The sequence below is a fragment of the Petaurus breviceps genome, unplaced genomic scaffold (genome assembly GCF_028583685.1).
Source record: "Petaurus breviceps papuanus isolate PSGF00001 unplaced genomic scaffold, PetGlider_PUasm1.0 38, whole genome shotgun sequence".
Lineage (NCBI taxonomy): Eukaryota > Metazoa > Chordata > Mammalia > Diprotodontia > Petauridae > Petaurus > Petaurus breviceps.
This window is the reverse complement of record NW_027186304.1, coordinates 71,992,990-72,007,024: the sequence shown is the minus strand read 5'-3', so window position 1 is coordinate 72,007,024 and position 14,035 is coordinate 71,992,990. Positions and strand designations below refer to the sequence as shown.

General features: G+C 38.9%; 1 protein-coding gene across 2 annotated transcripts in view; it reads right to left on the bottom strand.

Moving 5' to 3' along the window:
* NKAIN3 (sodium/potassium transporting ATPase interacting 3) overlaps positions 1 to 3,784 on the bottom strand; it is an 862,428-nt gene extending 858,644 nt beyond the window's left edge. For both annotated transcript variants that reach the window (XM_069099517.1, XM_069099518.1), the window contains exon 1: positions 3,227 to 3,784. In XM_069099517.1, coding sequence (XP_068955618.1) covers positions 3,227 to 3,280 — 54 coding nt within the window. In that variant the 5' untranslated portion in view covers positions 3,281 to 3,784. The remainder of the gene's footprint in view (positions 1 to 3,226) is intronic.
* Positions 3,785 to 14,035: the final 10,251 nt, after the last annotated feature.

Genomic DNA, 14,035 nt, shown 5'->3' with positions numbered 1-14,035 from the left:
AATTCAACAACCCTGCCACCAGGACCCCTCAGAACACCTGGCTCTGCTTACTGGATTTTTACTTAAAATATGTGAGATATGAGCAGTTATTCATTGCATAAAAAATAACATTCAACAATTATCTATTAAACATTAGCTATGTACCAGACACTGCACTATATTTCCATACTTTTTAAAACAAATTTCTAGATTATCTACATTTGATAGTAATTAATGACATAATAAAATATGCCCCAAAGGAAGATTTGCATATTAAAAGAATTACATATTTAGAAGTTGTTAAATGATTTGAGCTAAAAAGCCTGAAAGTTGTGGAATGGTTAGTGGCAGTTTTCAATAGGGTAGGTGAAATGAGAATAACTGGATTTCTTTCCTTCATTTCTACAAAGTAATCATACCCATAGAGTTAACCATATAGATATGTCTTCATACTCATAAAGATACCCAAAGAAGTGTAACCTTTTGACAATTATATGTAGGTTGAGACCTAGAGTGAATGAGACCCTGACTACCTAGCCTCATCCATTGGGGCTCCCAAGTATTGGTATGAACTGGGTATGATTTGATGTAATAATCTGTTTTATTTTTTTCTTTAACTTCTAGACTTGATCTTCTGTCTTCCTCAGGGTCATTAGAATTAGCTTAATAATCTGCAGGCAGACTCTCTTCAGCAATTTTTTTTTATTATAGGCTGATTGTCTTCTACCTCTACCCAACACTTGTACACAATCTCCCCATCCCTTCCTGTGGTGAGTACTCACAGAGTTCAAACTGATGCTAATATCAGTCTTTTTTTTTTTTAAAAAAAAAGGATATTTAGGAAGACAAATCTGATTCACTAGACAAACTAAACCACACTATATCCCAGAGTCAGCAGTTCAAAAGAAGTTCTTTTTTTTTTTTTTTTTTGGTAAAACCAAAAGAACCTCATAGCCAAGAGATTCAAGTTCTATTTCCCTAAACCTGGTTATATCATTTGCTAGTTAAATTATCAGCAGCTAGGTGGTGCAGTGGATAGAACTTTGGGCATGCAGTCAAGAAGATCTGGGTTCAAATTTGGCCTGAGACATTTACTAGCTATGTGACCCTGGGCAAGTCACTTAACCCTGTTTGCATCATTTTCCTCATCTGTAAAATAAGCTGGAGAAGAAAATGGAAAACCACTCCAATGTCTTTGCCAAGAAAACCCCAAATGGGGTCTTGAAGAGTGGGACATGACTGAACAACAACAAAAAGTTATATGATGTCAAGCAAGTAATTTGATCTCTGGTCTGTTTCTTCATCTGTAAGATGAAAAGTTAGGACCTGATGATCTCTAAAGTCCCCTCTTTCCAGTTATAAATTTCTGTTCTACTAAAAATCACTTTCCTACTCTATTCTGCTATGGATTTTCCACATCACTGCTCTTCTCCACTAAGACATATAATCAAGAGCTGACTGCATTATCTGCCTTCCAAGTAAGGACCCTCCTCCTATTGAGAAAAGTAAATTTTGCCTTTCTTCCATTCTTTGCCCTGTTAAGATAGAAATAATTATGTTTGAGTGAAACATTTTCTCACAGTGAAATAATTATACACAACAGGTCCGATTTAAAATTTGTCAGGCAACAGAAGGTACTTTGTCAAAGATTAAGAAAAATGAATCACTATCAAATTTCTGAACACAAAGGTTCATCCTTGCACTGTTTACACATAGTGAAGTGCACATCAAAAAGTAAGGCTGTGTATCCACAAAAAAAAGGGGGGGGGGAAACACCACTGTGTAGCAGCAAAAAAAAAAACATCTTAAAAAACACTCAGGGTGATGAGGAATAATTGTTAAAAAAAAAAAAAAGCAGTATTATTTTTATCCCTTAGTTAATGAGCCATACAGGGGGTTGTTATGGCTCAGTAAAGTTCATCTTGACATCTCTTTCCTTGGAAAAAAATACCCAAACTCCAGCAAAAGAAATTATTAAATCACAACCCAGATTATGTTAGCTACCTATCTATTGAGGTTTGGGTTTTGTTTTTTTTTTTTTTTTTTTTACACATAGTAAAACACTGAAGAGCAGTAGACGGGGCTGTGCACTCTATGCAACACCGTGAGAAATATGTAGTCCAATGCCTGGCAGAAAGGGTCAGTAACCTTGACCTCAAGAAAGTGACTAAGAAAAAAAAATACAGCAAAAAGAGTCTAGGTCCCAGTATACTGTGTGCTAAAAGGAGCATACAGAGGTAGACAGACAAATAGACATAATTTTACTCTGTGCTATAAGAAAATTGAGGGCTGGTTTTTTTTTTTAGATCCTTCAACTATCCATTAGCCTTGCTTTCTCAGATAAGCCATACCCAGCAACTTGCTCTGCCTACTTTGTTCTCTCTTTAAGGACAACTGTAAATCTGTCTGTGTAAAAGAGTAAAATTTGAACTAAACCAAACAAAAGGGAAGAGGAGGATCCTGTAACGCAGGCACACAGAAAAATCCTCCTTCAGCGGTCTGAAAGACTTCAATAACTATCTTTTAACTCAAGTCTGATAAGAATCACCTCACCCTTTCAATACAGTTACATAACGGATGCTTCTTCTCTCTGGAAATCTGGGGCAATAGTACCCCACTTTGCTCTCCCCCCACTCAACCCATACAAAACTGTTACTTTTCAAAAGAAAAGCCCGTAACACGCCACTAAACTTTCACATCACTACACAGGAGGTGGCGGTCTTCAGGCTCTAAGGGAGGGGTGGGTGCGAGCACTCACCAGCCACAGCGTCGCTTGCAGCATCCCCAGAACAACCGGGGGAGCTCAGTGGCTGAGTGGTCGCCCAGGAGGGATAGAGCTAGTTCCCAAGTGCCTTGGGGAGGGAATGGGGGAGCCCGACGTGGGGGTGGAGGAGCAGGTTGCGCCCTGGCTCACTGGCTGTAGCGGAGGGTGACAGGCGGCGAGTCCCGGGCTTCTGGGCAGCTCAGCCACCGGTGGGGGAGCCGGTGGGGGCGGGGAGCCCACAGAAAGAGCAATCACTCAATCCACACACTAGCTTGCAAGCTCTCTCCCAACGTCCTGAGTTACAGCGCAAACAGGAGAGTTGTCAGGGAACTAAGATCTGCAACCTAAGAGGGACTCGAGGGACTAAAGGATAGGCTGGAGGGGTGGAGGAGCCTCTGGGGCGCCAGGCAAACTGGTAGTGCCCGAGGGAGGTCCTAGGAAGAGACTAAGAGTAGGTGGCTTAGTCGGTTGGTTCTCACTCACCAGCTGCAGAGTACAGAGGAAGATGAGAGTGCAGCGCCCGGTGCAGCATCCCATGGTGACTGGCGGCGTCCGAGCCCGAGAGAAAGCTCCGAAGCTCCCGCAGGCGTCCTCCCTTCCTTGTCTTCTCTACTGCAAGCCCCCCAAGCCTGCCCTGGCTCCAGCTCCGGCCCTGGACCCCTCTCAGGGGCGAAGGCTCACTGCCTCCAGGCAGACCCCACTACCTCTGCAGCCTTGAAGCTCTGTTTCTTTTTCCTCTTTCTGTTTCTGGGCTTGGGGGCAGTGGTTTCTTGGCTAAGGGGGCGGGAGGGGTCTTCCTTCTCCTTTGTTGTAGTTTCTTCGGACTAAGCAAGCTGAGGTCAGTGCTGCCCGGAGGATTGGAGCATCTGGCTGGGGTCCCTTCCTCCCCACTGTGCAGGTCTACTTCTTGAGGAGGGGGAGCAGAGGGTGGGAGGAGGTGGGGGAGAAGGGAGGCTACAGATGGTGAGTGGGTAAATGTCTGTTTAGGGGAGGGGTATATAGTAGGTGGGTGTCTGATGGTAAGTGGAGTGGGCTGACGGGGCTCTGTGTGTGTGTGTGTGTGTGTGTGTGTGTGTGTGTGTGTATGTGTGTGTGGTAAGGTGGGAAGGAATGAATGAAAGACTGTAACCAGAGAGCACCAGCTAGTCTTGTTCAGAATATCAGAATATTTTTAGGAGTGAGTGTGTGTGTGTGTGTGTGTGTGTGTGTGTGTGTGTGGTGTTAGCGGATAGTGGTAGGTAGTGGTGGTGGTGAATGAATATGAGTGTAATTGAAAAGATGAAGTAGATAGATCTGCCTGGCTCTGGGATTCTGTCCATATACGTACATGCCTTGTGAGGGAGACGGATGTGCCTGTAAACTGATGGGAGTATGTGTAGGGAATCGGTTAGGCAGCTGCCCATTTGGGGTAGAGAAAAGGTAGTGGTGACTCTGGAGAGTTATTAATCGAGGGAGGTCGGTCAGGGAAACGGGTCAAGGTAGATAAGAATCTACGGAAAGAAGAGGGGATAGCAGCAGAAGACGGTAGTTTGGGTAACTGCCTTATTGGGAAGAGAGTCATGTCGGGAAGTGGGAGATTGCTGACAGAAAGGTGGATTGGATGAGAGCCTGAAAGAGGGAGCAAGTGAATGGCTGTGGACCAGAGGATATGGAGAGGGTGGAGGGTGCTGCTATGGGTACTGACATTTCAGCAGTTGATTGCCTGAAGGGCGCTGATGCTATAGGCTCACAGGGAAAGTTGAATGGAGTTAGCTAGGAGACCGAGAGGACCTTCAGGAGGATCAGAAGGCTAGGGAGAAAAAGAGACTGAACATTATGAAAAATGGAGAGTAGAACAGATTGGGCGGAAGATGTGAAAGAGCTTAGGGAAAACCTGCCTTTACTAAAGTCCCTCGGTGTCATCACCACGAGAGGGAGGAACGAAGGTGTGTACGCGGGATGAGAACTGAGACAGAGGTTAGGCTGAAGAAAATACGAGTCCACGTTCTGCAAGCTACTTTGTCGAAAACATTTGGACTGAGACTATCTCCGAAGCAGGACTGAATAACTGATGGTTGAAACCTGAAATAATTGCACACATACCCTGCAAAGAAATCTCTAGTTGCTTCTTTTTTATGAAATAGAGTAGGAGCACTGGCTCTCACTAATATGTCATTTCTGATTTCACTGGTATTTAGTGCCAAGGGTGGAATTAGAGACAGGTAGTTTTTCTTTTTGAATGCATCTGAAACACACCTTCAATGCAACCACACATGAACGAGATTCCCTAGTACTTTGCAGAGGACAGAGGCTTTCAGACAGAGCTGGACTTAAACCTCAAACACACCCCTCCCTGTTCCTGCAGTTTGATACTGATGTGCATTAGAGAATATAGAAAGGGGGTCTTAAGGCTCAGAACACAAAACCTTAATTATAAATACTACCTTAGCAGTTCATTCATTTATAAGGTTTTGGTTTGTTGTTTTTGGGGGAGATACTGAAAATCTATGGTGATTACTGTGCTGTAGATCTATTTCCTTCCCAATTAACTGAGTAAAAGGGCCTTCTTTTGCTTCGAGTCCACAATTTAAACTTAAAAGATAGTGATTAGCTCCCAAGGAAAATCACTACAATTTCCTTTCCGTCCTGTAGGGGCTCATAAATAACTGCATGATTAAGAATTGTGAAGGGTTAGAGAGTGCTTACTTTCTGATTTCCTTTTCTGCCCAGTAAAAGAAGGGGGTAGAGAAGGGAGGAAGTGAATGAAGTGGGATCCGTAGTTCTTTATGCTCTTTATGGAATCACAGTCAGAATGATGAGATCACTGGTTCTCCTGAGCTAAGGGAACAAGCCCACCTCCCTTTGGGGAATGAACCCATAAGGAAGGAAAACGGACAAAAGTCAATGAATAATTTAGCATAGTAAGGGGAGTTGGGAGTACTGCTGCTGCCAGAAAGGGTCAAACCATCCCATGCTATGAAAGCTGTAAAAGGTAGGGATTGAGGAGTTAAAGGACCCTGAAAGAGAAGGCTTCTCTCTGTCTGTAGGTGCAAGAAACCTGTTCTTTGTATTTCAAATGCAAGTTCTATGAGAAACTGTCAAGATGAAATAATCATTTTTGTGTACTCATCCCTGAATCTTTTTTACTTCAAAAAGCATTTAAATCGTTCACATCAGGAAATTCACATAGAGAACTATAACATCTCTATTGCATGCATTTTTACAAAAAAAAAAACTATTTGTAGAAATAGTTCAGGGGCCCAAAAAGGCACCCTTTCAAAATAATCCCCACCTGGGAATTGATGTCTCTCTGGTCAGAACTATATCCTTTTGACTAAAAGCAAGGTGTAATGGAAAGAAGTCTGTACTTAGAGTCAAGAAACTTGGGTTCAGATAGTAGTTCTCATATTTCTTGATTGTGTGACCCTGGACAAATCATCCCACCCCTCTAAGTATTTCTTCACCTGAAAAATATTGCCTGCAAAGAAAATTCTTTGAAAAACTTGAAGAGCTATAGAAATGCGAGTTATTAACCCTGCTGAAATGCAATTAACTTTGGGAAGGAATAACTCTTTGAGTTATCAAGTATTTACATGAGGGTACAGGGAGATGTTCATGAAAAAAAGACATTTATACCTACCTATAGCATGTTCGGACCCTGATGGTTTTGCATATTTGAGTTATAAAATAAGTCTTATAATGATATATTGAGACTTTTTAATGGACTTCTAAGCTCTGTTTTCTAAAACGACCTTTGAGTTAATAATAAATTTTGACAGCAATCAGTTATTTGGGTTCTTCCTGGGGTGCTACAATAATACTACTGCTTACTCCATCTGGTTCTACCAAAGCAAGGTATGTTTTGTGCTTTCCTAATACATTGCACTATACAAATGTAAAGTGTTGTTGTTAATATTAATGTATGCCTAGTGGTCAAAAAGAGTCTGTCTCTAAACACATTATTTACTACCAAGTAGCCAGTGATAGCTACAGGGAATTTTAGTGCTATCAGAATCTTCATAAAGGTATCATTCAGATCCTGCTTTGTGGCATTAAGGAGCTCTTCAACTATCTTCTGTTACTTCTATGAGATTTCAGAAAGCCTGAGGAGCATGGCAGCAGCCCCTCACAATTTGAAGTAATTTGTAGTAGCACACAAGTGGTGGTAGCTGATGTGGCTGAAAGGAAGTGAGTGGCACTAATGTAACTTCTTGATAGATCTTGAAGTCACACAATAAGAAAAGGAAAGGCATCTCACAGCATCCAATGTATTACAACAAAATTAAGGCAAGGAATCTGGTTTAAGTCAGGTATAGAAAAGTAAAGAAAAGAAGGGGCTTTTGGGGGGGGGGTTGCCAAAGTGGCATGGGTATTGAACAAAATATCTTTATCTGGTGGCAAACATTCCAAACAAGTTTCCTCACAGCTACATAAAATGGAAGTAGCACCACAGGCTGGGCTAGTCCAAAAGAAGTTGCCATCTGTCCCTGTCTGTTAGAAACTTCAAATTCAAGGACACTGACTCATATATATTTTTCCCAAAAGAAAAGGAAAAATTAGATATTCTCATTTGTTCATAGAGTTTTATAACATTTAGTTACTAAAAAAATAAAATTGATCTAAAATTCCATACACATCTCCTGAACATTGTATATAATGTTGGACTTAGTCAATGTGTTGCTTCATTTTGCTGAACTGTTTTTCTCTTTTTTTTCTTTTGTTTTAAAAAATGACTTCCTGGGAGGGTAGGAGGAAACAGTGAAGGACATATTGGTGAATTATGATGACAAAGAAAGTTTAAATACCATTTTAAATTCAAGATAAAATACAATTATGCCCTCAAATTCACTGCACAATTGACTGGCATTGTTTTGTATTTGGTGGGATGAACTTATTCTTCAAAAATGAAATTGATATTATTTTTTGTTATTATAAAACCTACATAATCTTTTCTAAAATATCTATTAAAAACTGTATAATTACATAAGTTTCATACCACATCCACAAAAGAGGGAAATGCATACTTAAAAATCTATTTTTTTAAAGGGTGAAATAATTTCTCATGTAAGATACTGCAATTTTATAGTGCCTCTCTGAAGTTCAGTAGAACTGACATTGAGTGCTAAGTTCTATTATGTTTCTTTACATTTTCTAAGTCCCAAAGGTACCGTCACTGAACTTGTGTATTTTGACTAAACAAATTACAAATAAAAGCACAAATGCAGGATCTTATCGGCATTAAGTACAGTTTACAAAATGAGACTATATGTTGGCAGACTTTTAATCTCATCTTGGGCCATGTTGCATATTACATTGTGTATGTGTATTATACAGTACTAAAGAACTTCCATAAGTGTTTAGGTTGTAGTAGGGAGTATTGGAGAGGCGAATGAGTATTAGGATCTGAGATTTTACTATTATTAGGAATGTTTGGTGTAAAAACTTGTTCCACTGATAATTGGCAACTCATCTACAATTTATACTCTTAGATATTTAGAAATACTTAGATATAACTTAGAAAACAATAGTTATCTCAGATACTAAGAAATTAATTTATTTACACAGGATTATAGAGCTAGTATGTATCAGCAATAGGTCTCAAACCTCTTGTTTTTTTTTGCACATTTATATTTCCTATGTATTGTATATGAATACATGTTGTTATGAATGTGTAATCCATTTACAATTGTCTAGCACTTTAAGGTGTGCAAAGCACTTCACATGTATGATCTCATTGGATCCTCACAATGACTCCATAAAGTAGGTGTAATTATACTCATTTTATGGTGAGGATATTAAAGCTGACAGAAATTAAGTGACTTGCCCAGGTTCACACAGCTTATAGTAGTTGAGGCAGAATTTGAACTCAGGTCTTCTTGATTCCAAATTGAGAATACTATCCACTGCACCACATATAACAAATGAATAAATGACACTGTTCTAGGTACTGAGGTTTTAAGTACAAAAGTGATTTAGTCTCTTCCCTCAGGAAGCTTATATTCAGTTGCAGGGAGAGAAGCTAGTTGGTACAGAGGATAGAATGCCAGACCTGGAGTCAGGAAGACCTATCTTCCCTAATTAAAATCTTGCCTCAGACACTTCCTAGCTATGTGACCCTGGGCAAATCACTTAACCCTGTTTGCCTCAGTTCCTCATCTGTTAAAAAAAAATGATCTGGAGAAGGTAATAGCAAACCACTCTAGTATCTTTGCCAAGAAAACCCCAATTAGGATCATCAAGAGTCAGACATGACTAAAATGACTGAACAACAGCCAAGGAAGAGACTTTTAGTCAGAATAGTCAAAGCATTGAAGGTGATTGAAGTACCAAATGGCAATTGATTTTCATACCCTTTTCAGAAGCAATGGAAGTATTGATTTGATTACTGTTCAAAGTGCAAAAGGTGGAAAATATGGAAGAAGGAAGGCAAAAAAGAAAAAGGAGAAGATTGTATGGCAGCACAACACCAAGATATCTGGAAAGGATGACTAGATGAAGTACCATTAGACACTGGCTGGATATAGTTTGTTAAGTGAGTAAGGTTACTTACCAATAAGGACAGCTCAAGCCCAGAGGGAGGTTCTAAAGCTCCAAACATCAATAAATAAAAGGTAAGAAAAGAAAGGCACAAAAGGGTGGTTTTTTTGGTACTAGACATACCTATAAACTAAAATTAGTTGATTAAGAAAGAAGTTATAGGTAATACTCAATGAGTCCTTGCTTTTTCCCTTTTTGGAGAATAAGCAGGTAGTTGGGCAGATCCTGTCTACCTTCTCATTGAACACTTGTGTCTGATGAAGTTTAAGTCTGATTTTCATAGAAAACTGCTGTTAGTCTTCAACTGTAGAGTAGTGGGCCACCCACCTTAAAAACAGTGAGAGATAATAATAATAATAAAAAAACGGGCAGCTAGGTGGTGCAATGAATAAAGCACCATCCCTGGAGTCAGGAGGATCTGAGTTCAAATATGGCTTCAGACACTTAACACAAAAAACTAGCTATGTGACCTTGGGCAAGTCACTTCAACCCAATTTCCCTACCTTTCCAAACCCAAAGGAAAAAAAAAAGAACAGTGAGAGAAAGCTGCCAGAGGAAAAAAATGTTACAATGGAAAGCACAGGGCCTTCCTGCTCCCTCCTTTGCCCATGCCCATTTTATGGGATACGTGTTTAGTTTTGTTTTGGCTAGGTGAATATGTATAGTAGACATGTGGGTGAGAATAATCCCCAGATAAAGCAATTCAATTACTTCATATTTTTGAAAATACTTTCATAGTTATTCTCATTTGAACTTCAAAGTAACCATTTGAGATACTTCAGGCATAATAGCCGTTACTTTGATGGTTCTCTAATATGTTGGAAGCTTAGTTCTTGTTCAGTCATTTTTCAGTCATGTCTGACTCACCGTGACTCCTTTTAGGGTTTTCTTGGCAAAGAGATTGGAGCAATTCATCATTATCTTCTCCAGCTCATTTAACAGGTTAGGAAACTAAGGCAAATGGGGTGAAATTATTTATCCAGGGTAAATGTCTAAGGCTAGATTTGAACTTACAAAGATGAGTCTTCCTGACTCCAGGCCCAGTGCTTTATCTACCACAGCACCTGGCCCCTAATACATTGGAAGGAGTATAGAATATGGAATCATAGGATCTGGACTCAAATCCTGTCCCTGCAACCTACTGTCTTTGTGACTGTGGATAATTCACACATCCTTGCTGGGCTTCTTTTGCCTATCTGGAGAGAGAGGGGAGACTGTATGGTGTCAAACAAATATCAAGATTTCTGGATAGAATGAATATATGAATGAATGACTCACAGATAACCTTAAGATATCTTCCAATTTTAATCATTTTGTGATCTCTGTGTGATTTGTGATTTTATGGGTATGGGGATACCCTCCACAGATGAATAACAAGATTCCTTTATTCCTTCTCCTCAAATGTACTTCCTGTTTTTCTATTATTCTCAACAAAAAGAAGACTTTCCTCTCATTCTTTTAGTCTGTGGACAGTATCAATGAACCATCCCAGATATTTATAGGTTGCCTCCCATTCTTGATACATGACAACCCATCTCCTTTTTCATTGCCATGGAAATTTCCATAATTTTGTTAATGATACATCTTTAGCAAAACATTGTTAGAAACATCCTGCAGCCTACTTGCATGCACCTTGCATCTCTCCATTGCCCTCAGACATATCTGCAATTTTTTTTAAAACAATTGGGGTTAAGTAACTTGCTCAAGGTTACATGGCCAGTTATTTCTGGGTTTGATGCTAAGTATCTGAGCCCAGATTCCATACCCCAGGTCATCCCAACACTGGGGTCGGTGCTCTTACTCGCTGTGCTACCTGGCCGCCCCTATATCTGCAATTTTGATTTTCCCACATAGTATTGTTAGACCATCAATGAGAGGATCTGCATCCAGAAAAAGAATTGATCAATGGCAATATGTGTAGAATGCTTACATATATATGTATACGCATGCATACATATACAAATATATACATATTTGTGTCTAATGGTGGCCATCTCTAGGGCTGGGGATGGGAGGTAAGAAAACAAAAGAAATTTACATGATAACTTTATTATATATTTAAAAGGAATATCAGGTACATATAGATTTACAGTTTCATGTGAAACTATCTTTCTTTTATTATGCTGTGTTATGGAAATGTTTGTTGTATTCCATAATTTTTTTTAAAGTAGTGAACAACTGTGATCATTAAAAGCGTTGTGCAGCTTCTGAAGTATGAGGAAGACTGATCTCCTTCTATGCAATTCTGGGCCCTGCTCACTATCCATCTGTAACACCGAGGACAGTCACTATCATAACTATTTTACAAATGATGCAATAGGTTCAAAGAGTTTAAGTGAATTGTCCATATACCTTTGTTAATAAAAGAGCCAGTAGGGCAGCCCAGGTCTATTGCATCTCTATCCAATGCACCAATGCATACTCTACTCTCTCCCTCCATTGTCCTGTGGAGAAGCCAGTAGTCCCTGTAAGGAAATTTATTCATAAATAACACTGTCACTCATGTTCTATAACCACAAAGTATAGAATATGACTTTGATTAAAGATCAAGTTTTTTTCCACCTGTAACTCAAAAGTACTACTAAATTTAGTAGGAAATTTGGAAAGGAGATAAAAAAAATTAGTTTTTCAGTTCCGACCTGAGTATTTGTTTTGGTAATACCTTTTCAGCTCAAAGGGGAAAGAGTCAAAATCATATTTTTCTGTGTAGAATTTATGTTGTTGTATTTTTTTTCAACTTTTCTATCTTTACTGCAATCTAAATAAGGTCTTTCATCGCAGCCTCAGAATGGACCAGATTTCTGAGTACTACATGCCTAGCTTATTCCCCCAAATTTTTAGGAAATGATGATCACCATTACTATTTAGAAGTGAAATTGTATTTTTCATATAGCCCACAGCACTAATAGACATTAACTGTGAATGGCATCATTAGCATTTTTGTATGTCTGTAAAGGATTTTTTTACTCTATACCTGATGGGTTGCTATTGTTTCCCTAATTTTTCAGATATTCAGGGAAAATGACAAGACAAATTCTTTTTTTCTTCTTATATAACTTTACCACCAAAATACACACCATTTTTCCCAGGACATATATTTCCTGTTCATGAATAACATTGAAGATTTACAATAAGTCCCAAAGTGTCTGACTTTAAAAGGATAAAATCCTTTTTATTACAGTAAAATAAGTGATATGAAGGGATTGACCTTTGCATTTTACATTGTGGGATGGAGGATAGAAAATGAATGAATGTTATTTTCTGCCTTTTGTGAAGGAAGATGGCCATCAGAGTGTTGAACATTTTTCAGCCACTGTTCAGGAATGGTATTGGACATGAAAGATTAGAGTCTTTCCCCCCCTTTTATATTACAGTAAGCTTCATTTAGGTTACAATAATACAATAAGACAGACATGTTATAGAAGTATTCTCCATCATTTATTTAGAGTTTAACAAATGAAAAATATATTACAAAAATACTAATCATTTTTCATAAGCAAAAATGTTAAGGTTGCTGTGCCTGGTGTCTGTGAAAGTATCTAAATAAAATCTATGAAGCCAGTTCCTTAAATGATCCCCAGAAAATATTGGTCTAGTGTTTGTGTTTGCTAGGGCTCCTGATAATACTGTGAATCATGTCATTATCTCTAAATCACTGTTTCTTTATCTCTAAATATCATTTAGATAACCTGTCACCTCCATCCAGGCTGGACCACCCTATTTCTGATAACAAAATACAGACAATTGATTTTCTGCTGCAATTTTTTTTAGTATGGAAACTACTGAATATTTCATATCACCCATGTTTTTAGCAAATCCTATTTTCAACATATCCTTCCAAAGACAGACATATAAATGATCTAATTTTAAAATCTTATGCTTCTATCTCCTGCTAGGAAATAGCATTCTTCATTGAAAATGAAACAGTTTATATAGAATGAATGAGTTAACTAGTCTTAGGTATAATCTTTGTAAGCAAATTGAGGCTGGTAGTTTTATTAAAATGACTTGGATGAGGAGAATGCTAGTAAAGCAGGGATTCAGTACTGTATGGCATGACCTACATATGAACCAGGCATAGCTTGTGTAAACTTATTCAACTTTTTGGAAAGTAGAAGATTCTTAGGATTTGGCAACAAAAATTAAGGCTGAACTTCTCCCTTCTGAATTTAGTCTGAGGTACAGCGATATGACACACCTTTTGCCCTGGGATAGGAGGACAAAAAGCAATAAAAAGTCTTTGACACATCAATCAGGAAAATCCAAACGAACCAGATATGCTATTAGGATGCAATATATAATTCTCAACTTAGCCTTAGAAGAACAAACAAAGTTCAATAAACCTCACCTCAGACACTTAGCATATGACCCTGAACAGGTCTCGTAACTTCTCTAAGCCTCAAGTTTCTTCATTTTTTAAAATGAGGGGGTTGGACTCAATTACATCTAAGACCATTTCCAGCTCTGCATCTAAGATACTCTATTTCCTCTGCACACATCCAAATTTCCAACATTATTCTAGCATTAAATATCAATGTATCTCTGCAGGGCAAGTACACTGTTAAATGGTTCCCTGGAGTTCTAACCTTAGAAATTAGTCTAGTTCTGAGCAAAGAAGTCAGAGGCACAGAGTATTAGAGCTGGGAGGTCTAACTAAGATCGCTGACTCCAGCTCCCTTAGTTTACAGTGTAGTAAATTAAAGCCAAGTGCTAAAGAGGCCTGCCTAAGGTCATGCAGCTAGTTAGGGCACTTGGACCTTGGTGTTCTGATCAGAA